This window comes from Pleurodeles waltl, chromosome 1_2 (genome assembly GCF_031143425.1).
Source record: "Pleurodeles waltl isolate 20211129_DDA chromosome 1_2, aPleWal1.hap1.20221129, whole genome shotgun sequence".
NCBI classification, from domain to species: Eukaryota; Metazoa; Chordata; class Amphibia; order Caudata; family Salamandridae; genus Pleurodeles; species Pleurodeles waltl.
This window is the reverse complement of record NC_090437.1, coordinates 1,294,111,599-1,294,138,971: the sequence shown is the minus strand read 5'-3', so window position 1 is coordinate 1,294,138,971 and position 27,373 is coordinate 1,294,111,599. Positions and strand designations below refer to the sequence as shown.

At 42.7% G+C, this 27,373-nt stretch overlaps 1 protein-coding gene across 5 annotated transcripts in view; it reads left to right on the top strand.

Annotated features, from left to right (window-relative positions):
- The window catches only part of ADAM33 (ADAM metallopeptidase domain 33), a 109,053-nt gene that overhangs the window by 59,843 nt on the left and 21,837 nt on the right, over nucleotides 1–27,373 (top strand). For 4 of the 5 annotated variants that reach the window (XM_069205138.1, XM_069205132.1, XM_069205147.1 and 1 more), the window contains 4 exons: nucleotides 7,254–7,307; nucleotides 7,383–7,454; nucleotides 11,780–11,949; nucleotides 16,220–16,304. In XM_069205138.1, the coding sequence (XP_069061239.1) occupies nucleotides 7,254–7,307; nucleotides 7,383–7,454; nucleotides 11,780–11,949; nucleotides 16,220–16,304 (381 nt within the window). The remainder of the gene's footprint in view (nucleotides 1–7,253; nucleotides 7,308–7,382; nucleotides 7,455–11,779; nucleotides 11,950–16,219; nucleotides 16,305–27,373) is intronic. The other variant, XM_069205157.1, reaches the window with a different exon arrangement.

Below are 27,373 nucleotides of genomic sequence, written 5' to 3'. Positions count from 1 at the left end.
TAGTAGTACCTTCAGGGTTAGGAAGAGAAGATTTTTGGAAGAGCACAATTTGTTCCTTGGCTTGAAAATGGCTAGCGGGGTTCACAGGAAGTTATGAACAAGAAGAATACACAAGGAATTAAACATAATCCTTTTCCTTACAGGGCGTCAATGGATTTGATTCAGATGATTTGAAATTGAGTCAAATTTCTTTAACCAGAGTAAGACCCCAACAACAGCATTTTCTATAACATGTAAACAATCTAGTATTTTTGTGGACAACCCAAAATAGACAGAATTGCAAAAACCCAAACATGCATGTATAAACTTGTTCAGCAGGATAAATTTGTGAGAGGCGAGGGTGCTCAGAGAAGAAAAACAGCTTTTTGAGACAGTAGCAACTTGGTTAGCCAAAGAAAGATTAGCATAAATAAATACTCACAACTTTTTAACTCTCCTATGTTGGGTAGGAAAAGTTCCCATGGAGCTCATCCAAAGATTTACATCCCAATTATTTGATCTGATTTCAAGGGCTTCAACTTCAAGCATTCCCTGCCCCCTCCCTAATGTCCAACAAAATCTGGGTATCATCTGTAGTCATGAAAAAGGACAAACCTACTCCACACACCTGACAAGCGCATTGTGTTGTGTAAGTGTTGACCTGAAGGTTGAGAGTGTACCCGGAGGGTACTCCCCAAAGGACTGGTCGGTACTTCGAGATGGAGTCTACTTGTACAAACTGTAATCTCTCTTGCAAAAAGGAGTGGATCCATTGCAGAGCTGTGCACCTCTCACACCCCAAGTTATAGTAGGACAGCCACTGCCATAGTATCCGAACTAGATCCGATGGTCAAGGGTGTCAAAAGAATTAGTGCTTCACCGCGGCTGCCATGCTCAACTGGTCCAATGCAGAGGTGACAATCCGTTCAGTTCCTAGGCCTGGCTGAAAACCTTCTTGGAGAGGATCCAGCAATTATTATGTGCAAATTCTCAAACTTCCCAGGTAGAGTTCTGCTCAAGCAAATTAGCCAGATATAGCAGTAACGAATGTGATGAAATTATTTTGTTTAGGGAAGTCTTATTTTTAACGATGGACGTACAGTAGTGTTTTTTTTGTAAAATTCAACAGGCCCTTTCTTCATGTTGCTAATATTAAACTTGTATAATGCAGATTCTTTTCTTATCTACTGATAACTGTGTACTGGGATAAGAGTTGAGTGGAGAACCAGTTGCTTCACTGGATTAAAAATGTTTTTGTACTTCTTTGGTTAACTAGTTTGAAATTCTATAATATAGATTTTCTCAGCTTTCTTCAAAATATTTGTCATGCTAGGAGGTTGAGAAATATTCTTCTGAAGAATTTAATCCTTTTAGGACTTTGCGTTGGAAGAAACAAAATACTTCCGGGATTGTAGCTGGAAGACCTGAAGGAATAATCTCAGATTTTTAACCTAATGGATTAAGGAACAAGTCCACTGTTAAGGATAGTTTTCTGAGTTTGTAATATGGAAGGAGTATTACCCCTGTTTGCCTTCATTAAAAGCTTCTTGTATGTCCTATATTGGGTTAAGTAAAGAGTTGTGAACTGCAGCTCTTCAATTAACCTTTGCTCTATCAGGGCAGTATTTCCCCTTCAGGTTTGGGTGGTAAACATTTATGTTTGTAATGTTTCATTTTTAATACTTTTTACTCCAATGGTTCTCTCTCATACAAGGAGAACGTAAATGCCTCACTCAACATTGCAGATCTTCTGAGGGATCTGCAAGAAGGGATACATCAATTGAGGCCATAAGATATTTTTGGAACAGATTTCAAATCTTGCATAAACACTTTTCCCAAAGGATTCCTAAAATCAAAAGTGATAAAAAAAAAAGTCTGACCAAGCAAAAGGGCCTGAGATGGGTTAGCTGGCAAGGTCTATGGTTCAAAAGCAAGTGACCTGCTTTTTCAGAAGCGTCTGGAACAATTTGTTTTATATTAAAGGATCCTCATGATCCAAAAGCGGGCATCAACAGCTTCTGTAGCCACCTAAACTAAAAAATGTAATGGAGAGGGAGAGCATTTAAAAAAAGAGCAAAGTCTAATTTCAAAGAATTTGTTTTCTTGTGTATGTTATCACCGGCTCACTGGCTTTAGTAACGTGGATATGTATCTATGAGGATTCTGCTTTGAGAAATAATGCATTGCCACTGCCCCTCTAATTATGGATCTTGTTGGAGGATACTGCAGCCATCTGGCACACAATCTTGAAGAATGGAACCACAGGCAGCAGATGACCAAGTTCCGGCAATTGGAAAATTCACAAACCTATATTGTGAAAACAGACTCTTAAGTGAGTGTACTGCTTACTGCAGGGGGGCATTAAGCTGACACGCCGGCGGGCAATTCTCATAACAGACTTGGAAAATGTTTGGAGAAAGTGGGAAGAGAAATTAAGCATTGGATAAGGGTTTTATACGTTTTCAACTTACATTCTTTGAAATTCCTGCTCCACACCCGGTGCCATAGCGGGCTTAGTCGAAAGACCTCTGTTAGGTAAAGTAAAGCGGTGATTCATCACCACAGCGGACATTAGTGCGTCATCTGCAAAGAGTTAGCCTAGATTTGGCGTAGCTCCTGAGTTCTAAGTGTGAAAAGTCAGGGTTAGCACGCTCAGCCGTATGTTTGGGTTGTGTGTGGGCGGTGTCGGTGGGTAAGTCATAGACGCTTTATATTGTCACCTGTTGCCAGTACTCTGAGAAGATTGTGGTGGATTGAAAAGAGAATTGTACCCCTTGCCAAGCTCCACGAGGGAGCCACAGTAAGTGCTGGAGTGGAATGCTAGAGTACGTTTGCTCCACCTGTACGTTTGCTCCACCTGAATCCAGATTCTACGGCCTGGATTACGGTTCCAGTCTAAGGCTGGCCAGATTTGGGCTGTACACATGAGCGTATGTCTGGCAAGCCCAACCTCCCTCAGCAGTGGGGTGCATTAAGGTTGTTTTGGAGATCCTAGTTTTTTCCATTTCCATATAAATTTCATCCATTTATTATGAATATGGCTCAGGGTCAAAGCTGACAACCACAATGGTAGGAACTGTGTGACATAATAAACATGGAAGAGAGTTCATTTTTATGCATGCTAGTCTTACCATCTATGAGAACTCAAGCTAGCCCCATCAATATAAACCCTTAAAGGACATCTGGAAGGGTATTACAGACATATAAGGCCTTGGCGCTTCATGAGAGGTATGTGCCCAAGTATTTTATAGGGGGAGTCAGACCAAACAGAGACCCCCGTATACTTGGTCTGCTCAATATGGAGAGGAGTGAGTGAGGGTTCTGGCTTTGTGTAAAAGCACAAGATGTTGTCCGCAAAGATTGTCAATTGTGCTCCACATGATCTGGCTTGACGCCCTCAATATTCGGATGTCATTGTGTCCGCTGAACTCGTGGCGCCATGGAGAGCAAGAACATCATTGGGGGTAGTGGGCAGCCCGATCGCATGCCTCTGTTTATGGGAATAGGGTCCAAGAGCTCTCCATTTGTTTTAATTTTAGCGGAGGAGCTGATATAAAGTGTGTGAAAGAAAGTTTTGCCTTATCCAGGACTTCAGACAAGGAACAACCAGTCGACTCTGTCGAAAGCCTTCTCCGCGTCAAGCAAGAGAAGGACTGTCGTCATTTTGATATGTCTACTGTCACAGCCATCAAGCATAGATAGGCCAAAGTGAACCCCACTCTAACGTGCTGTGCCCCAGAATGTTTTTATCCAGTCCATTATATAAATTATCACTTCTTTCAATTATACTTTAAACTAATACTTGTCTGGTAGGGTTTCCTACTCAAATTATTTACAAGATATCATTTATGTTTTTCGAAAAGAGAAATGAAGAAAACATTCTACTAAACATAGCATTCGCCCATATGAATTAAATGACACCTTCAATTTTGCAAGGACATTTCTGAATAAATCTCTGGTGAAAACCCACAACTACCTCATAATCTGTATTTAAAATCTGCATTATTAGGAAACTATACCAGCCAGGTATAGCTTTGAAGAAGTAAGTAAAGACAGTGAGGGGCGTAGTTTATACCCAACAAACTGGGTAAGTTCCAGGATCACCAATGGCAGAAGCATCCGACCCAAGGATGTCGCTGACCTCTGGGAATTGACAACCCAAGGGGACTGGGTAGATGTCTGGTATCAGAGCAAGGATGATGGAAGGCAGCAAGAAAGTGAAAAAACAGGGCTCTGGCCAGATGGGACAAGGAGTGGGGAGAGTGGAAGGGGGAGAGGAGGCAAAGGAACTGGTAAGGTAAAGGAGAAATAGCAAGAACATAAGGTGTTATTGTGCATTCCAACAATTACTTGCACAATGGCTGGTGTGAGGGGCCTCTTTTTGGTGAACAAATAAAATCCATAACTCCAACTCTTTCTGGCTCTACAGACTCTCAGAAAAGCACAAAAGGCCACAGGCATGAAATGTGGGTGAGGGGGCAGGAACTCTTCATTAAAAGCACTGAACGTAACGTGTAGGGGTCTTGTGGGAATGGAGGAGCCAATGCAGCAGGAAGTGGACTGGTAAAGCGAGGGGTGGACAGGGAGTCGGGGCTCAAAGGGGCTTCACCTGGGTTCCAAAGGCAGGGGGACATTAGAACCCCATGGCTATCCTCCAGGTGCACAAGCCACCAGTGTGTGCATCAGATGCTGTGGGGGCCAGAGGAGGAGAGGATGGACATCCTCCTTACACCATTGTGTGCCGTAAAGGCTTGTGTTGTGACACACACCACACTTTTTATACCTGAAAACATACAAAACACCTCAAAATTCAACCCTAACTGCTCCACTAACATAGGTAGTCCATCTTGGGATTAAAGGAATCCATAGGTTAAATTGCCATCCTTTTTCTGTCCCCTATATAATGATTTTAAACTACTCTATGCCTGTGTAGGAAGTAGTTAACCACCTTTTCTCTGCACCATCCATTGTATGTGGGCACGTGCAAGCGGTGTCTTAGTGAATATGTACAGATTTCACTTTCCAGTTCTCTAGTCTAACATTTCACAAGAGCTAAAATACAGGAATTTTGAGTAATAGAATCTCAGTAGCTTCAGGACTGTTTAACTTTTCAAGCTTGTTACATGATCTGGGTTGCTCATTGGGGGTGGGGTGGTGCGGTGAGGGGCGGGTGTTTACTATTTTTTCCATCGCTCACAAGCCTAGGAAACATATATTTTTTAACAGTTTCAATCAATCAATCAGGAATTTGTAAAGTGCACTACTCACCCGTGAGGGTCTCAAGGGGCTGAGGAGGGAGGGGATGCAGAGGCAAGGGGGGGGGGGGTTCTCTGCATGGGGTGACTGGCCAAGTTAAGCCAGAGATGTTTTCTCTTTTTCACAATGCACTATTGTAAACATGGAGTTTCTTGACACTTGCATAGCATCCAAAGGTGATATATAAAAGTTTTTTTTTCAAAAACCCTGGGCTTTCTATTTGTGTAAGCACCATATGCATCTTTGGGCGCAATGATAAATTATAATGTATGTCTGCATAGTGCGAACTTTGCCAAAGGCGGCGAAGTGCTGTACAGGCCAAAGGCAAGTATACAGTCAACGAGTAATAGGAAAAGTAGTTGGGTTCTGGGGTGCAGAAGTGGGCTGTTACTGCATTGTGATGTAGTGTTCTTTAAAGAGGTGCGTCTTCAACTCTTTCCTCGAATGTAGCAAGGTTGGGGTGGTCCTGAGGGATACAGGGATGTTGTCCCACATCCTGGGTGCATAGATAGAAAAGAGACTTGACAGATGCCGGCAAGTACCTTGAATGGTGTAAATATAACGAAGACAGTAAAATATGTCCTTTGGGACTTTGTGCACCTCAAGGAATTCATAAGTAGACTCGTACAAAAAAGCATAACATCTTTTGGATACAATATGTATGTATATACCCCTCACCTGTTAGTGGCACAGAGATCGCAGGTAACACAGTGACCATATCTGAACAGGTCTGCCACAGGCGATTCCATGACACTTCCTTGCTCTGTGGGGTACAGAGTACCACATATTTCAAGAGATCGTGAGAAAGACTTTTGTGCCTTTCAATTTCTCAAAGGTATTGATTAGAAGTTTTATTTTCTACAAAAAACATGAAGGGCCAGATGTACAAAGATAAGTGTTTGCGATTACCAAATAGCAGGTTTTTGTGGTTCGCTATTTGGTAATCGCAAACCGCAATATGAATATTAATGAGGTAGGTCTTGGTTTGCAACCCATTGGGAATCGCAAACATCAAAGGGATGGTGGCCTGCTGGGGTCAGAAGACCACCATATCTATGTTTGCATTTTAATAAAGCATGTTTTTAATGCAGCCTGTTTTACTTAAAGGGAAATAGGATACAAGGTTTCAAAAAGAAAAATGAAAAGAAAACTGTTTTTTTTTTCCGTGGTTTCACTGCCTGCTCTTAAAAAATATTTTTCCATCCATTCTCAAAGGGGAAGGGGCTCCCTTGGACTTGAAGTTGGTGCAAATGTTTTGCTACAGCATTTCCATCATAAAACATTCATACATACCACTGCGATTCGGTATTAGGAAAGGACGCCCTAAACATGTCCCTTCCTAACACCGAATCGCAAACCCAAATTGCGATTCAGTAACCGGTTACTGAATTTCAATTGAGGATTGGTAAAACAGAAATGCCTTTTTGTATTCGAAAATGGCCCATTTCTGTGAATTGGGCCATTTGCAAATGTAAAAACACTTCGTACATGTGGCCCAAAATGTCTGAAACATTGCTAAAAAAGGCTGCAACTAAACATTTGCGGTCGCGCATGGTATCTCACAAGATGTTTTCACCAGAGATGACATTTTTTGTTATTGTCTATCTTCCAACCTTGCAATAGAGCTCTCCTACATTATCAGAATATTAAAATGTGTTGCCCCACCCCCATTTAAAATGCATTTTATAAACAGATTACCAAGATAATACTGGCCTTTAAGAACACTTGTAAAGTGGCGTAGATCAACGTCTCGGCCAATCCCTCTCACTTCACAATATACCGTTCCACGCCCCTCCACGGGTAGTCCAATCCACACTTCCAACACCACTGTTATATGTTGAGGTGTGTTCCTGATTGCGTACCCCCCAGAAAGGGATGCCCATTCGCCCTGTGCAAAAACAAGCAATTGGAGTTATAAACACTTAACAACTTGTGTCATAAAACACCTAGGAATAGTCTGTTTCATAAATAATTATATTAACATGTTTTTTTCTAAACTTGCTCTCATTTTTTTTTAGAGCCTTCTAGATATGTACAGCATTGAGCTCTTCCTGGTAGCTGACAAACAGGAGGTGAGTGCAGAAAGCACTAGCAATTATTTGCCTTCAAGTCTCTGACATCTATAACTTTTCCTGGTTCCCTTGCAGTTCCGCCGACATGGTGAGGACTTAGAGAAAATAAAGCATCACCTCATCACAGTGGCACATCATATCAGTCAGGTAAAATATCCCAGGCTTGATAGACTTTGCCCAAACGTCATATGTGCTCTGACATTTGCAAGTGTGGGGATGGGAGGTTGACCAACAATATATCCCTGTCTTCAATGACGCTTGTTCATAAGTCTTGCAGATTCATAAAACCATACGAAACAGCTGTCTCAAAGTGTCTCATTTTATTGACTTCAGAAGGATGGACGGTCAATGCAGTCAAGTGAGATAGGAAGCTACAGGGGCGTGAACCTGCTAAGCCATGAAATCGGCTATAGTAAGTTGCATCCCGTGCTCCCTCCCCTTGGATTGGAAAAGGGGAACAACAGGAGTAACTGTGCATGGCAGTTGAAGGCAAGCTTCAATGTAAAGGATACTCCTTCTAAAAATAAAAAATACAACAGAAACCTTTACGTCTGTCATGGATGGATTAGAACTGGTGAGGGACAGTTTTCTTTTCAAATGTCTTTCCAGGCTGCTGTCCACACACATCCTTTGTGCAGTGGTGCCCCTCACAGCAATCAGTCTCCAGCCTTCAGGCGCACAGCAGAGGCACAAGGAGGTGTAAAGTCTCCGCACTGAAGTGTGATCAAGGTAGACAAAAGGCTTAACCTCACCTAACGTGCACCCTTCAACCTGCAGCTCCAACCTTATCCAACTCATGGCATCTACATGAATGGCCGTGCTTCAGGAAGTCTAATCAGCAGCCATTTGCTAACAATGTGCTGATAACATTTATAAAGGGAGCCCTTTCACCATTCCCAGGCTCACACCAGTGTGTGCATGTTCCGCCCTCCAGCCACTGGAATGCATGTAATCCACTTCCACTGCCTGGGAAGCCGTCCTCACCTTCCATCTGTTGCCATTGCAAACCAGAGGCATTCTTATTGATCCCACACTACTTTGTAATTAATCGTGTGAACCAAACGTGAGGATGAACATCAGAGGACATCCTCTCCAACATCTGCCAAATCTCCTTTTCAATGTGTGCATCATTTCCCAAGTACATTATCAAACTGCTATGATTTTGTTTCCTCCAAGAGTACGCTTAAACCCTCAATATTTGTGTTGGGACATTATTTTTCACTTTCAACACTTGAGCTGATCAAATGACCTGGCTAGATCGGTGGTCTAGCAGTAGCCTAGCAGTGAAAAGATGGTTTACCTGATTCTAGTGCCTATCATAAATACACAATATAGCACCATCTTCACTAATAAATAACTTTGTTTCTTTCTACATTCTTGCATCCATCCTCAAACTGCATGCTGTCTCAAAAATATTCTCTACATTATTTAAATCCAGCATTAAAAACTGACCTTTAATTAAATCTTCTGTTTGTCACCTCTGCTTTTTTAAGTCTCGCCTTGGCAGTGCATGTGCTGTCTCTTTAAGACATGCTGTTTCTATTCTGTGGGCTTTCATCACACTCATCGCTTTTCATTCGTTCCTTCGTGTGGCTTTCTAAATTCCTTTCTTTTCATTGGTTAAACATTGCAGTTTGTCCCACCTTTGGGTGTATTTTTCACTCTCATGGCTACTATGTTTATTTATGGTATGTTTGGCGCATTCTTTTTTCTTTGAATTAGTCCCGCACAGTCGAAAGGATGCGTTCACCTGATCCTCTATGCGTGCACCTATTGGGAGTTCAACCATTGCCAGTATGGTTTGGCATTTGTAATTTTGTTTCTGTTCCATATTTTGTTTCGATCCTCCAGTGTTTAATTTGATTTATTCTGATCAGCATGCTTTTTGTTTTAATTATATTTGTTCCAGTCAGCATGGTTTTTGCAGGCACGGGGAAAGCCGACGCCGAGACTCGAACCCTGTTCCCCAGTCCTGAAGTCAGCAGTTCTGTATGTTACGCCACAGCCTCTCAGACCGCAAACTTGTTTAGCATTCTCAGTGCTTACACGCCACATGCGGACTTAACAGCCAATAGGCACCTCCCAATTCTGTGCAGCGCACATGGGTTGGCTGTGGTGATTCCAGTGCTGCAATCCTAAGTCGCCGAACACATTACGAGTCCGTCTCACTCTTAACTCCTAGCGGTCCTGCGCCGTTGAAAGGACATGTTCACCCGATCTTGTACTTGTACACCTGAAGGGAGTTCAACCATTGCCAGTATGGATCGCCATTTGTAATTTTGTTTCTGTTTCATATTTTGTTTCGATCCTCCAGTGTTTAATTTTATTTATTCCGATCGGCATGCTGTTTGTTTTAATTGTATTTGTTTCGATTAGCGTGTTTTTTGTTTTAATTGTATTTGGTCCGATAGGCATTTCTTTTGTTTTAATTTTGTTTGTTCCGATCAGCATGGTTTTTGTAGACACAGGGAAAGCTGACACTGAGACTCAAACCCTGTTTCCCAGTCCTAAAGTCAGCAGTTCTTTATGTTACGCCACAGTCTCTCAGACTGCTAACTTGTTTAGCTTTCTCAGTGCTTACACGCCACATGCGGACTTAACAGCCAATAGGCACGTCCCAGTTCTGTGCAGTGCACATGGGTTGGCTGTGGTGACTCTAGTGCTCCAATACTAAACAGCCAAAAACGACTAGTTTCTGTTCAGCCATCAGAATGGCTACAAAAGCTCCTGTGTGACTCGGAACTTGCTGCTACGAGCACTTGCTCATTACAGTTGTGATTGAGTGAGTGCCTGGATAATGTGCTGCATGGCTAAACACTTACAAGGTCCAAAAGGTGAGACCTGTTAACTATGCCAATGCTTGTCTTCTCTTTCAATTGTCCCTCCCCTTCCCTTCCATGTTCTACATGCATCCTCTCTCTGAGCACAACCTCCTCTGACGTGCATGTTTGTCTAGTCTCTATTATTGTATTTCTACAAATTGTTCGTGGCTCATTTAAAAAAAATCACAAACTCTCCTCCGTCCTCTGAAAGTCACACCTATGCAGCAGAACATTACCCAATCTCCTCCAACTCATCTACTAATGCCACCAACCATGTGCATGAGCTCACACAGCCCCAACCAATGATCGCAATTTAAACATCCACTATTAATTTAGTCGACCATAAAGAAACTAGAAAGACTGCATGGAATGGTTTCTGTGAGTGCACAAGACCAATCCCAATAACTACCAGTAACCTGTAACATTGGACTAAACCCTTACCTTGGGCTCCCGAGCAGCATGCTGCCCGGTGTGAAGCGCTTCAACACCTCATCAGCAGTAGCAGGCGCTATGTAATCACAATTACATTTATAATTGTGATATTAACATTAGATGCAGGTCTTTTGATGTTTTACCCGCTAATTCTTTTTGGCAAAAAAGATGGATTCGAAATGCCTTTCTGACGACCACAGGGAAGTGAATCTCCTAGCTGCTGAGCTAGAAAACCAATGAACAAAAATTTATGACAAAAAATGATCATGATTTATGTTAAACAAAAGCACCACGCAGAGCATGGACGCACTTTAAAACCTGACATTTCTAAAAATATTAGTAATTGCGGCAATAATCTTTTTTTAAAAAGAAAAAAAGACCAGCCGGAGGGTTTAGCAAAGAAAAGAAGCACAGATATTGATAGTCTGTCATTTATGTCTACTACACAAAAAAGTGCAGGGTACACTAGAGCTCCTATGTAAAAGGAAAAACGAATTGGGATCTTTCAAACAAAGAGGCCGTGTAAAGACACTTGCAGAGACAAGTCTTTCACCAAAGTAGATTGAACTCATTTTTAAAAATTTATGGAAATGTGTTACTACAGGCCCATTCTTTAAAACACGCAGTTGGTGTAGCCCATTTTATGAAATAATTCTCACTTAGGTTATGACACGTGACTGTCATGCTTTCCACTCATTCACTCTTGGGGTGGGCGGGAGAGGTGTCTGTGTGTGCCCCAGTAAGACAAGAAAGTGGGAATTATTTTAATATTTCATAATGTACCTGTTAGTATTACCTCATTAGTATGGCTGTAACAGGGCTCATAAAAGGGGTCTCATGGTCCAAATGTGTTTTAGGAAGGGTTTAACAATTATCTTTTTTACTCTGGAGTTTCCTAGCCAGGTCAGCGGCTACGCCACGTTTCCTACCCCTTTAACTCTATTCTTTTTTTTCAAGATCTGTTGTATATTTTTTTATTTGATATTTTATCTGTAGTCTTAACAAATTATTATGTTATTGTTGATGGTATTTATATGTTTTAAATATTACTTGTATGATCAAGTGCCACAACACCGCTTCAGAAGTCCGCTTTCACTTAAGCAAATGGCTATTTTAAAATAATAATAAAAAATCAATTCAAAAATCAGAATTCCTCTTTATTGCATGGCTTTAGAACTAGATAATCAGTCACTCAATATTGTTATCTCTTTTCTCTAGATATTTTCGAAAATTAACTTTCAGATCTTTCTGGTGGGACTTGAAATCTGGTCGCAAGAGAACAAAGTGAACATTTCAGACACGGCGCCTTCCACGCTCAAGACTTTCTTGCAATGGAGGAAAACTGAGCTGCTGCCTCGAAAGCACCACGATAATATTCAGCTTATAAGGTACCAGTCCCTCCTGCAGACAGAGAACCTGCCTTCCCTTCTAACTCACAAGTTTATTGTTCATTTAGCTCCACTTCAAATGCACTTAGAAAATACTTAATTGATGTCAAGTGCTTTTTCTAACATTATTATTTACTTAAAAGTACTACCTAAGGCACCTTAAGCAGCCTGTATTTCTATATCATGTCCACTTCAAAGCATGTATGAAAACAAACAAGAACCCTATTCACAGAACTTTCTTCCAAACTAAGTAAAACTTAGTTGCACAAATTGTGTCATTGATGCCTCAAAATGGTGGCTAGGGAGTTGCAGAATAAGGACTTATGGATATTTAGGGTACACACAGTTCCAGCTAGAATTCACCAGCTAGATGCCCATCACCTGTGTAAGTGTGTGCGAGGAGCCCTGAAATTGGCTACTCGCTGACTCTTGCAGTTGTTTGGCCCCCAGGTCCAAGTTACAACAGTTATGTTTTTCCCCCCAAATTTTATGTTGGTGCAGAATCTGCAGATGCTACACTGGGGGTCTCCAGCCTTTTTTTGTAACAAGAACTACTTATGTTCAATAAAAATCATTGCGAGCTACTAATAATATTGGTAATGTAATAGTAGTCACGTCAGACAAGATTATATTAGTATCCACCTTATCCAAAATTATTAGCAGTGACCACCTCGCTGCATCGGATAGAGTTGCCACAGTTAATGTAAAAAGGGCTTTGTCAACTTGGAATGCTTTTAGATAGGTGATACATAACAGCCATAGGTGCAATGCTTTTGGCACCAAGGTAATAATAATATTAAGTTTCCACAATGTCACATGATTTAGCACTCAAATATCAGCTTTAAAAATATTTTTTTAAATCAGCCATTGTTCTCCAAATATTATCTTATGAGTTCCGAAAATGCACACATTTTCATCTGCAATATACAATTTAGATTTTTTGTAAAAATATTTTATTTCAGCCAATCAAAAGCTTCTAATTCAGTAAGCTGGGCAGCACCGAGAGAGCTACTAACGGGTTGCTGGAGAGCTACTAATTGCTCACAAGCTATTTGTTGGAGAAGCTTGAGTTAGACCAAAGCCAAACCAGGCCAGGACGGTAGCCTCCACTTGGCCCTCTCGCTCTGACTCTCTATCCAGGGACTTGTTTTCCATTGTGGCACAGCTGTCTATCTGATGCACACTTTAGGAGTCTTTTAAGGTGCGGCGGGTGGCGCACCAGTCTGCCGCTCTGGCAGAGTGCCGCCCACCAGATTACAGATCCGCATTACATTGACATTTTTACGCCTGGCTAGAAATGTATTTCTGCAAACAAAAGCAGTGCCCCGATGTGCTGGAAGTTGCCTCCCTGCATGGAGGGGTGATTGCTAATTTTCCTACCCAAGTCTGCATTGCTTTACATGCATAGCTGCTAAGTTTCCCAGGTCCATGTGTGATGAGATCCTCCAGTCTAAGTTTTTTTAATTTTTAATAATGGGCCTTGTGGTTATTTTTTATAATGGAATAAACAAAACTACAAGTCCCAGAATTCAAAGGGAAAAAAAACTGGACTGGAGCGGCACATCACTCATGAACTCTGGAAACTTGTCAGGGCTGTACATGGTGGACCTGTTTAGAAAAAATGGGCATATTTATATTTATATACAAGAGTACACTGTTCCAGAACAAAGAAAACATAAGTCCACAAGTTACTCCTAAACTAGAAGCAAATGCCCTCACACATCCAATCAGATGTCATACTTCATCATAGGGCTTGCTCCTCGTCAGACCGGCGCTGCAATCTCAGACGGGCACCCCATAGAGGGGGCACTTTGCCGGAGATCTTTTATCAAGATTATGTGCCGTGATGTAAGCTATGGGGCAGAAATTCCACCTAAGTACAAGCAGACAATGGGAGAGCGGGAAAAGGAATAAAATAGGCTCAAAACCCCATACACGAACAACAATTTATTGTAGAGGAAAGGGTCTTGGTCAAGATTAAAAACTCGTATGGGAGTGAAAAGGAGATAATGCTCAATCACTCTCTCAACGCTTATCGAATACGGGTGACCTTCACCCCCTATACTAGGTCAACATGTTTCGCGTGTAAGGGGTCCATACGGATCCAGTGACTCTTCATCAGGACCAACTAACAAACAAAACACTTCTCCTCAATATTACAAAAAAGCACAATATGTCTAAAATGGTAAGTCAAAACACTCCAGACACCTACCGAAAACAACCATACACGATAATCTAGTCGTGTATGGAGGGAGACTTGTGGAGAAGGAGAAGAACACACAGAATAAAATGCAATTGAAAAAATCAATACAATATGTGTAAAAAAAAAAAAAAGGTGATATGACAATCAGTGTCCAAAGTGCTATCATGCTCAGTGGCGATGTGGGATACTAAGATATGCTTGCTTACCCTCCCACATTAAGGACCTGGCTCCATGGGAAGCTGCGTACCATAGGATTGGCGTAATATCTATGATGTTATGGGGAAAATTAATATAAGTCAGATTATGGTTCAACAGGTGTTTATTTAACTAAATGAGTGATCCACCTTACACGAGACACACAAGGACACCATTTCTCTGTTATGTCCGTGGTGTCATAAATTATGATCACAATATATAGTCAATCCTTATCGAGATAGTTTAGAGGCCAAATCATCCAGTATCCGTTTCAAGGTGAGAGCAGCAAAAGTTATCCGAGATAATACATGTACTCAATAATCAGGCCTCACGTCATGTACACAACATGTGAAGGCTCAAAAAGCAGAACAAATGTGCAACAAATGTGCATAGGGTGCACTTTCAACAATCACAGAGCCCGGTGGATGTTTTGCTGGTCACAGGTTTTCTGGCAGCCAGATCTTAGTTTGTAAAATAAATACCGGTGCTGCTCAGACTCCCGTGGCCACTGTTATTAAATGTCAGCATCCCGAATATATCAGGGCTGCGTGGTCCTGAATCCACCTCAGGCCTCTGCACTCCACTCCCAGACACTCCCTGCCACTTTACTTCACTACTGCAGGGCTGTGCTTTCTCCCTTGGTGATATTTTTCTGTCTTTCTTTTCCTCCTTCATGCCCCTTTGTGTGTTTTTCCTTCTCTTTCACTTGGTAAATGTCTGATGAGGGAAAACTAAGGGCTGGTGGCACCGGCTCAAATTAAGCAGTGCTGATAGGCTGTCATCTGAGGCGTAACCTACATTCCCCAACCGCTGAATAGGGTGGTAAAGCTGTAGGCTTGGCAGGGTGATAGGCCTGCTGGTTTATAGTGGAGTTCTCTCTTTTCTAAACCCTACATGACTCCCTAATATTTCTTCTGTTTTTAATATTGAAACGTTACCATGCTGTAAGATAGTGTCTCACTTTGAAGGATTTGACCCAGTGTGGAACATCTGAGCCTTCTCTAGTCAATTATATTTCAGAATTAACTATACAAATGTGTTTCCACTGAAAGGGTTGTCCAAGCATGGAGCACAATTGTATGTAAACACAAAATTGTAAATACTTTAAAAAAGAAACCAGGGTCCAATGCTGAATAAATATTAAACCATGTTCTTTACCTTCCACATTAAGGAGGGCATGCTCGTTTGTGCCCCTGCTGGCTTTATCTACTGTAAAATGTACACGTATCTATCGACCATGCTCAGGGCTGGCTTTTGCGCTGGTGGCACCCGATGCGGCAATCTTTTTTTGGTGCCTTCCTCACCCCATGACCTCCTCCTTGGATTGTCTCACTACCACCTAGCAAAAGTGCCCCTCATCTCCCCATAGCCCCTCTCACATAGATTTAAAAAAAAAATTTAAATCACTGGTAAAGGCTGCCTTTACTAATCCACTCATCTATCCACATAAAATACATATTTATTTGCAGTAGGCACATTAACCCTCTGCACTACTTTAGCCACTAGAAAAAAACTCTATGGTCTCTCTCTAGCAGGAATATTAATCACAAGTTTTATCTTAGCATTTTAATTACTGCCTGAAAGCTGGATCCACAAGGAACTCTGTAGAATGTGCTATTAACTTGTAAGTTATTGTTAAACACAGCGCCCCCTGAGGTCCGTGCCCCTTCCAGGTCAGCGCCCCGTGCAGCCGCACCGGGCACACCGCCCTAAAGCCGGCCCTGACCACGTTGCTCATTAATCTCATTGTTGAATCGTCGTGATCCGCAGATGCAACAATTTTCACCTCAGGCTTTCCCAACCTGCCTTTCTGCTTTTTTAGCGTGGTATGCAGGGTCCTTCAACAGTTCTTTTTTTTTTTTTTTTTCTCAGTGGTGTGGATTTTAAAAACTATGCCCTCGGAGAAGCGTTTGTGTCAAAAATGTGCACCCCTCACCAGAGCGGAGGCGTCGTTAAGGTAAAGTGTCTCCTCAAATGGGGCGTTTAGCGTTTTTACTTTGTCTTAGCCAATGTAATGGATGAAGATATGAATTTGTGTGGTAGGCACGCGCCCTCCAGTGGTAAAACATGAAATGAACTAGGTTTAATATTTGTGTGTTTTCGTGCCAAGCAGTTTGCAAAGCTTGTTAGGCAGGATGTATTGTTTTACTCTGTTATTTAGTGGCCTAGCTTTTCTCTCCACTGCAGCGCTCGTCTGAGCACCGATGCTCTCACTGGCCCAGCCTTTTATTAATGCACCTTCCCCTCCCTATCTCGTCTTTCTTTTACCCGCCCATGCACATCTTCCATGCAGATGTTTCTCCATTGCTTCCAAGCTACAGAATGTCACAAATTCCGGCCGATTCTCAAGTCTTAACCAAGAGCGCTTTGTATTCTGGGACTTGTAGTTTTGATTTACCCATTATAAGGCCTCACAGATCCCAGCCTGGGAAGACCGTGCGGCTAAAAAGGCAGGCCTCATGGAATGATTTGGCAGCTATGGCTCTCACATCAGCACCCATCTCTTAGTGCTTAATTTGTAAATAAATAAGTATAATGAAAGAAGGGGGAAGGGACCGGGAGATTGATTGGTCCAATGTACACTCTCCCTACAATAGTACAAAACAACCAAGGTACACTGTTCCATGAAAAGAGAAAGAAACTAGGGTGACCTGAGATATCAGGAGCAAGGACCCTCAAGCATCACAATGGATGACTGGCATCATCATTGGGTAATGCTCCTCGCCAGGCCGGCAGTGCAACGCCTGACGGGCTCCCCACACGGAGGAGCACTGAACCGTATTGTTCTGATAGTTACTGGTGAGTACTAACTATCTAAACGGGCATGCCTACATTCAAGCACCAGTACACAAAGGAGAGAAAAAAAAGAAATAAGGGTAAAATTGGTTAATCATCACTGCATAGATCATCATTTTAATCAATAGTCAGGGATGAAACCAAGATTAAAAACAAGAGAAAGTAATATATTGAGTGTCAATGCTCAATTATTTTCAATGAGCAATAAACTCGGAGGAATAACACCCTAGGAATCCTCCTTAACCAGGGTCAACATGTTTCGCGTTGTGTAGTCCCCACGGATCCAATGACGCTTCATCAGGACCAAAATGTTAATAAGCTCTTCTCCAATTAAACAAAAATTAATAATATCACAATCCAGAACTACATAAGCCGGTCACTTACATTGAGGAATACTAGGCTAAGTCACAGTCAGGTCGCCCTAGAAAACAAAATTAGAAACAAAGCACCGAATTGTGCCCAAAAGTGGTCATAAGTATAATCATGCAAACATTGTGCAATAAATCACAAAAGGAAAGGAAATACGATGACAGTAAAGTAGGCTTACCACCCCCAAGTCGGGAACAGGCTCCTTGGTAAGCACGTCCCAAAGACTCGGCTATCAGCTAAACATAGTAAGCATGAATCATCAATAGATTTCAATACACTGACTGGACTACATAGGTTCTGTGATATCTTTGTAATATTCGAATATCACATATTAGCACACCAGTCCCCCCTTGATGGCTTTTTGGAGTGACAGATTTTCACATACTATTTCTTAGTAATTATGTGTACTGATTTAACATCTCTTTTTAATGGTGCTCTGCCTATGATTTTGAGCAGTAAAGATACTCTTTTACCTATTGTTTATATGGTTATAATGTCACGACTGGGCTGTCCATTGATTTTCACTGTTTGGTCTATTTTTAGGTTCCTCATTAAAGATGGCCGATAGCTTTTGGCCTTCCTTTATTTTTATTACACCTCCACCACTTTTGGAATACCTTCTCTCTTTCTTTTAATCCCGAGACGTGCCTGGACCTGGATTGATTACTCACTTCCGGGTCCTTGCCGTCCTTAAATGCTCCGAGAACGTTTTACCGCGTTTACATGCGGTTTCACGTCCCGGAGGGTAGGTCCACAGTTCGGACCGGCGCCTCTCGCAGTGAGTATACTGAGATATCTCTCTCTCGTATCTTTAACAAATTACTGGGCAGTACCTATATCACGTTTATGGGCTGATTTACGCTCTCGGCAATCCGATTGAGCGTCTCGTGCATTTTATAAGCCATCTGCACTTCGACTTACCAGGAATTTCAGTGCCATTGCCAACACTAGGCACTGTACTCAATACCATTTTAGTGCTATTACGTGTTTATCCCACTGTTGACCGTTTTACCATTGTAATGACCTAGCTACTGGACGATGGTTTTCATACTCCCCGTTCTATACATCGCCATACTAGCAATTCCAACGCTATTGCTAGCATTATGCATTGTGTTAAATTACCACTTTAGTGTCATTCCGTACCTTTCTCCCTATTATTGACCTTTTGACCATTTTAATGACCTTGATATTGGACAATGATCCCTATATTTCTCTTTTTCTATACATTGTTTGAAGAGATCTTTGTTACATATCTTTACCACTATGTTGACTACCAAATGAGGACATTGATTAATACTCTTATAACAGACAATTTGTATTGAAATCTATTGATGATTCATGCTTACTATGTTTAGCTGATAGCCGAGTCTTTGGGACGTGCTTACCAAGGAGCCTGTTCCCGACTTGGGGGTGGTAAGCCTACTTTACTGTCATCGTATTTCCTTTCCTTTTGTGATTTATTGCACAATGTTTGCATGATTATACTTATGACCACTTTTGGGCACAATTCGGTGCTTTGTTTCTAATTTTGTTTTCTAGGGCGACCTGACTGTGACTTAGCCTAGTATTCCTCAATGTAAGTGACCGGCTTATGTAGTTCTGGATTGTGATATTATTAATTTTTGTTTAATTGGAGAAGAGCTTATTAACATTTTGGTCCTGATGAAGCGTCATTGGATCCGTGGGGACCACACGACACGAAACATGTTGACCCTGGTTAAGGAGGATTCCTAGGGTGTTATTCCTCCGAGTTTATTGCTCATTGAAAATAATTGAGCATTGACACTCAATATATTACTTTCTCTTGTTTTTAATCTTGGTTTCATCCCTGACTATTGATTAAAATGATGATATATGCAGTGATGATTAACCAATTTTACCCTTATTTCTTTTTTTTCTCTCCTTTGTGTACTGGTGCTTGAATGTAGGCATGCCCGTTTAGATAGTTAGTACTCACCAGTAACTATCAGAACAATACGGTTCAGTGCTCCTCCGTGTGGGGAGCCCGTCGGGCGTTGCACTGCCGGCCTGGCGAGGAGCATTAGCCAATGATGATGCCAGTCATCCATTGTGATGCTTGAGGGTCCTTGCTCCTGATATCTCAGGTCACCCTAGTTTCTTTCTCTTTTCATGGAACAATGTACCTTGGTTGTTTTGTAAATAAATAAGTGCCAGGGTCCTCGTCAGGAGGTCACTGCAGCTTGCACCACCCATTGCCCCTACCAGCGCTGCCAGTGACCGTACCAGCATACACCTACATGTTTGACAAGTTTCACTACTCTAGCCCCTCAAAGCTTCAAGAATGGCTTGGGCGGCCAGTTTAATTTATATTGAATAAATAAACAACAGTGGTTGTGCTGATCTCTAGATTAGACAAACATTGCCACCATGTGGTAGACTGTCACAAGTACCAGTGTTGACAATTAAGACCTGGTGCTGAACACCGGAAAACACTGACCCAAATTAAGCACTGCCCTCTCCTCTGTGCCAGTGCTTAATTTGTGCTCGTTGTTTCCGGTGCAGAGCACTGGCACTTCTTTTTGAGGGCCCGGCGCTTATTCTTCTGCCCCAAGCATTTACTGCGAGCAAAAGACACATATGGGAAAGACAGAGGAGGAGAAAAACGTAAAAGCGTCACTAAGTGAGAAAGCAGAAAGCTGCAACAGTGAGCTGAAGGGGCAGGGAGTAGCACTAAATGGATTAAAGAGGCCCGAGATGGCTTCAAGATTGCGCTGCCTCAGTATTCCGTGTTCAAACATTTCAGCTGCATGTTTGTTAGGGGTTTGGGAATCTTTTTATTTACAAACTAAGCACTGCTCTGTGAGTGTCCTCATTTAATCTGTGAACTAGCTTTTTTCCCCACACATACTTATCCGTTCATAGACTATTGATACACTTTGCCGTCAGTCGTCCCCTGCCACAATTTTCTAGGCCTCTTTCCTCCAGCTCTGACTTTCCGCTCATGCTCAGTAGGTGATTTAAAAGCCATTATGCTGTGTTCGAATACTACTCCTTGAGGGCTGTGTGTAACAGTGCATGGGGATTCACAGATTTCACACTAGCAGGCAAGGGCACAAAGCGATTGTACCGATGTAACACACACTGACACTCATGCCTCTCTGTCTCCGCTCTGCCCAGTCACGACCTGACCTTGCTATTCAGTGCTTAATTTGTAAGTAAAAACGTGCCGGTGCCCAAAGCCCTCCTCTTAAACATGTGGCTGCTGCATTTAAATATGGGAACACCGGATACTGCGGCAGCGCAATCATGAAGCCAACTCGGGCCTCTTTAATTCATTTACAACCACTCCCTGTCCCTTCAACTCACTGTTGCAGCTTTCTGCTTTCTCACTTTGTGACGCTTTTTCGTTTTTCTCTTGGTCCGTCTGTCCCATATGTGTCTTTTGCTCGCAGCAAATGCTTGAGGAAGAAGAATAAGCCCCGGCCCTCAAAAATAAGTGCCGGTGCTCAGCACCAAAAATAACAAGCACAAATTAAGCACTGATGCTATTCATTAATGATTTGTCTTCCGCTCATTAGATTGTATGTGCATGAGAGCGGAGCCCTGCAAAGCACAGTCCCTGGGAAAGTCATTCACAGCTGCCCCTTCTAATCGCTCTAACAAAGGACATTGCAAGAGGTCTGAAAAGCGCAAGTGCATTCCTGAAAGTTATTTGCCTCTCTTGGTCATCCCTCCCCCTGCGCATGTCTGGACCTTGCACCGGCCACAGGAAGCACAACGTAAATTCATGCCATTGGTGGACGGCACGGCCGCTTACACCAACGTGCAGGACATAGTATATTGGTGCACGAGATTTAAAAGTTGACGACATTAAATACATTCTCCCGTAGTCCTCGTCACCGGAGACAAGGTCTGGGAGGCCAATGATGTAAGCCCTCCTCCCACGGTATAATGTGTTGTGGATGCACCAACGGGGCCATTATTGGCTGCTGGCCCAGGCCTCTCTCCCCACCAGTCCGGTTTGTGAACACAAAGCCTGGCTGCTGAGGAAGGCAGGTCTGGGATGGAAGGGCCGCTGTTGAATCCAGCCTATCAGGTTTAGGGTCGTCACACCATGACGTCAGTTGTTGGGATTAGTACCCTTACATCAAGATGATGTAATGTAACATAACCCAAGTCACGAACCCACTCACTTAACTGAAGATGCCTGAAAACAGTTCTCCTATAAAACCTATGAATTTATATTGGTTGTTCCACCATGCACTATTTATATTGCCTCTCTTATTTACAATTTCCATACCTCCCTGACTCAGATTTTCATCATCACATTTATGCAGAGATCACTACTCTGAAGGGCCTATTCTTATAATTTATGAGGTGCATATGAGAAATTGGGATGGTGGTTTAGCCAGCACATATACAAATGTGCAGGTTATACTAACTTTTTTAAACTATTTTTTTGTGTGTACCAATACAAAGTCTCATAGATCTGTGTAGACCCACAAACATTCCACGTTAAAACATGTATCAAATTGTTGAAGAACATATGAAAAGGGGTCAAAGGGTAGATGACCAGCATCTACTTGTAGGAGAAAAACGTGTGCAACAATGAGGGAGAGAAAACGGTAAATGGCAGGCATAAAATCAATACATTCTGTGCAACCAACCCCCAGAGAGAAGGGGCAAGATGAGGACGAACGATTCACGGAAAGAAGATAAGAAAAGGAAAGATGCTGCTCAGAAGGTGTAACTAGCAGCACCTTTGAGTATCCAGTATCTGAAGTAGGGCCTTATACCCAGGAGGTGATGGTTGTGAAGATGTGCCCCATTTCATGGAAGGTTTACAAACTCTTCCTTGGCATTGTGCAGCGTGCAGACCCTGTACCAATTTTGGGATACTCCAGACTATGTTTAAAGGACGGTCCAAGGGTTGGCCCACAACAGATTATACTCAATGTTTAAGTGATGTGTACACTCGAACTTGCATGTTTTAAGATGCCTGCCACAGATATGGTTCTTACTATGTATAATGTTTTCTTTTTACAGTTAACATCCGCACATAGCATTCTGCCGCTTTCATCCATAGATTGCATGCTATCTTAGAAAGATGCCTTCTACTAGACTCCGAATACCCTGCTAAAAAAACTTAACTTGACTTAATTCCACTTTGTTCTTCTCCTTTGTTTCTTCAGAGTGACCCTCTTCTTACCTTCCAACCTCCGCATGCCTTCTATTTCTGAGCAGAGCGTTCTCTGCCTCATGCCCGTCTGCCTTATTCTTTCAGATTGCAATTGTGCAAAGGGCTGACACCTCATTTCATAGATCACAACTTCTGTGGATTTAAAACCCTGTCCCTAAAACCTAACATTACCTGCTCTCGGCCAGCCTGCCCTTCTCACCAACCATTCACCTGAAACCACATCGGACCCACTAACGATCACACCTAACTTGTATTATTATAATCTGTCATAGTAATTGGAGTAAATCCATGCAGTGTGTTATTCTTCAGACTACACGACTAACCCCAATAACCAACATTTAACCTCTGGATTAACCACTAATCTTGGGTTCCAGAGTAGTGTGCTTCTCACCATAAAGCACTTACCTCTGGATTAACCACTAATCTTGGGTTCCAGAGTAGGTGTGCTTCTCACCATAAAGCACTTACCTCTGGATTAACCACTAATTGGGTTCCAGAGTAGCGTGCTTCTCACCATAAAACACTTACCTCTGGATTAACCATTAATCTTGGGTTCCAGAGTAGCGTGCTTCTCACCATAAAGCATTTACCTCTGGATTAACCACTAATTGGGTTCCAGAGTAACGTGCTTCTCACCATAAAAACACTTACCTCTGGATTAACCATTAATCTTGGGTTCCAGAGTAGCGTGCTTCTCACCATAAAGCACTTACCTCTGGATTAACCACTAATTGGGTTCCAGAGTAGTGTGCTTCTCACCATAAAGCACTTACCCCTGGATTAACCACTAATCTTGGGTCCCAGAGTAGCGTGCTTCTCACCATTAAAACACTTACCTCTGGATTAACCATTAATCTTGGGTTCCAGAGTAGCGTGCTTCTCACCATAAAGCACTTACCTCTGGATTAACCACTAATCTTGGGTTCCAGAGAAGCGTGCTTCTCACCATAAAGCACTTTGATTCGGGTTGGGCCAGTTCTGATGGATAGGGGTGTCATTCTAGAACCTGGGTGCATAGAAGGAAAAAAGCCTTTATGTAATAAGGAAGGAGGCATCTAAAGGGAACATGGAGAGACACTTTGAGAATATTTTTAGCCACAGTGAGATTTATTGTGAGATATTCCTACCACAGGAAATCAGTGGCTTCCAAAGTAAATACGTCAGCACATCCAGTCAAGTTCTTTCAACCATGTTCATGAGGTTTTAGCGCAGCTTAGAGTGGAATTTACCACATTTTACCTTCCTTTTCCGTTTTTGCACATCTTTGTCTCCAGTCTGATGGTGATCTGGCTGCAGGTGTGCTCATTGACACCAGAGATGGAGAGCTTGTCAGTCAGACAGGCGGCGGTACTGGCCTTTATGGCTTTGCAGATGATCTAGCTGGCTTTGAAGGTGATGCGGGCAATCAAGGTCTTCCAGTGGAGTTGAATCAGTGTTTGGGTGGTGATGTGATAATATTTCTTTAGGTCCTTGATGAGTTAGGCTATGTGTTTAGGATGCTTTTAACGTGGGCCAGTGTGGAGGCTGTGGAGCAGGGCATTGCCGCCACCAAGATAGGACTTGAAAAACTGTTCTGATGTGTCTTTCTGGGAGGACAAATGTCACAGTCTCATGGTCCCTAGCGGACGTTTCAGTGGAGTGATACATATACTAAGGACACCTTTGTGTAGCTTGAAGGTCACAAGTTGGAGGCATATAATATTCACTCAGACTTTTATCCTTCAGAAGTCAATAAAATTAGTACAGTAGAGTGACTCATATTTATTTTAGAATCCTTCAGGGTCAATTTCTCATTTGTAGTAGCCACACAGCAGTCTACAGTGAGGTGTTCCTTTGAGTAAGTCGCCTTAAGTGATCAAATATGTACACAATGATGTGATAACAGCAAAACTAAAAACCTTCACTATTGAAGGCATCTACGTATGCTACTTCGAAATTAGGAAATGGGTGGATTTTTGATTTAGCTGGTGAAATTTGTAGCAATTGTACTTCACAACATATCACAGCTGCTCTTTAGTAACTGAGTTTTATGCAAAAAAAGTACAGGAGCATTTTCTTGCGAACCATTTTTAGAACACCCTCCTAGAAAGGCAGAGAAGCTTGCAAAAACCTGCTTGCAGAGAGTTTTGAATCTCAAATGTAGAAAAGTTTTGAAGTCTTCATTGGGAAGATGCAAGGCGAGATAGAATGACCAGGCGTCTCTGGATTGCCCTCTTATAGTGTTTAGGCAAAATAACCATCATAATCATTCTTGGGGTATCCCCCCCCCCCCCCGGAGCACTGCTTACCTAGGACTGATTATTAGGACTGACATTAGGACTGATTCAAAATGGATCTGTCAGAATTGTGGAAATGGTAACATGGTAAAGGAGCACAGGGTGAAACTGTCCTGAAACTGGCGATGGCCAGCAGTCCAGTCCACAGAGGTGATCAGGGTTCATTCGGGGTCGCTTCGGCTCATCTTTAAAAGCAGCAGATCAAACCTCAGAATGTGTTTGTAAGTGCACTGCTTATCAAACAACAACACAACAGTAGAAAAGTACCATAGGAAACTAAGAACTTCAATAGCAACAAATAGGTTAGATACTTAGATTGAAGTTCATCAAGCAAAATACGATAAGAACTAGTGAAAGGAAAAACAGGCTCGAAAGAAAGCGAAATGAATGAAAAACATCAGCAAATACTAAATGCCATCAAGCGTTGCAGCAGACCTCCAGTGGAAAGATAGAAATATTAAAACGTGTGACTTATAAAAATGAATCCTAAAACTAAACATTCAAAACTAAGGAAGGAGTTATAAACATTTCTAAGAGACGTACAACAGCATCCACATTACTAGAAATGAATATAAAAAAGATCGAAACTTATAGAATTTGAAGCTAATAAATAGGTTTGGTAAAAAAAAAAAAAAAATCTTTAGACGCATGTAGGAAGTTGGCTCTGTATGTGCTATTTCAAAGTAAGGAATAGCATGCACAGAGTCCAAGGGTTCCCCTTAGAGGTAAAATAGTGGTAAAAATAGATAATACTAATGCTCTATTTTGTGGTAGTGTGGTCGAGCAGTAGGCTTATCCAAGGAGTAGTGTTAAGCATTTGTTGTACATACACATAGACAATAAATGAGGTACACACACTCAGAGACAAATCCAGCCAATAGGTTTTGTTATAGAAAAATATCTTTTCTTAGTTTATTTTAAGAACCACAGGTTCAAATTTAACATGTAATATCTTGTTTGAAAGGTATTGCAGGTAAGTACATTAGGAACTTTGAATCATTTCAATTGCATGTATACTTTTCAAGTTATTCACAAATAGCTACTTTAAAAGTGGACACAGTGCAATTTTCACAGTTCCTGGGGGAGGTAAGTTTTTGTTAGTTTTACCAGGTAAGTAAGACACTTACAGGGTTCAGTTCTTGGTCCAAGGTAGCCCACCGTTGGGGGTTCAGAGCAACCCCAAAGTCACCACACCAGCAGCTCAGGGCCGGTCAGGTGCAGAGTTCAAAGTGGTGCCCAAAACGCATAGGCTATAATGGAGAGAAGGGGGTGCCCCGGTTCCGGTCTGCTTGCAGGTTAGTACCCACGTCTTCGGAGGGCAGACCAGGGGGGTTTTGTAGGGCACCGGGGGGGACACAAGCCCACACAGAAATTTCACCCTCAGCGGCGCGGGGGCGGCCGGGTGCAGTGTTAGAACAAGCGTCGGGTTCGCAATGTTAGTTAATGAGAGATCAAGGGATCTCTTCAGCGCTGCAGGCAGGCAAGGGGGGGGCTTCCTCGGGGAAACCTCCACTTGGGCAAGGGAGAGGGACTCCTGGGGGTCACTTCTGCAGTGAAAGTCCGGTCCTTCAGGTCCTGGGGGCTGCGGGTGCAGGGTCTTTTCCAGGCGTCGGGACTTAGGTTTCAGAGAGTCGCGGTCAGGGGAAGCCTCGGGATTCCCTCTGCAGGCGGCGCTGTGGGGGATCAGGGGGGACAGGTTTTGGTACTCACAGTCGTAGAGTAGTCCGGGGGTCCTCCCTGAGGTGTTGGTTCTCCACCAGCCAAGTCGGGGTCGCCGGGTGCAGTGTTGCAAGTCTCACGCTTCTTGCGGGGAGATTGCAGGGGTCTTTAAAGCTGCTCCTTTGGATAAAGTTGCAGTCTTTTTGGAGCAGGTCCGCTGTCCTCGGGAGTTTCTTGTCGTCGTCGAAGCAGGGCAGTCCTCAGAGGATTCAGAGGTCGCTGGTCCCTTTGGAAGGCGTCGCTGGAGCAGAGTTCTTTGGAGGGCAGGAGACAGGCCGGTGAGTTTCTGGAGCCAAGGCAGTTGTTGTCTTCTGGTCTTCCTCTGCAGGGGTTTTCAGCTAGGCAGTCCTTCTTCTTGTTGTTGCAGGAATCTAGTTTTCTAGGGTTCAGGGTAGCCCTTAAATACTAAATTTAAGGGCGTGTTTAGGTCTGGGGGGTTAGTAGCCAATGGCTACTAGCCCTGAGGGTGGGTACACCCTCTTTGTGCCTCCTCCCAAGGGGAGGGGATCACAATCCTAACCCTATTGGGGGAATCCTCCATCTGCAAGATGGAGGATTTCTAAAAGTTAGTCACCTCAGCTCAGGACACCTTAGGGGCTGTCCTGACTGGCCAGTGACTCCTCCTTGTTGTTCTCATTCTTTTCTCCGGCCTTGCCGCCAAAAGTGGTGGCCGGGGCCGGAGGAGGCGGGCAACTCCACTAGCTG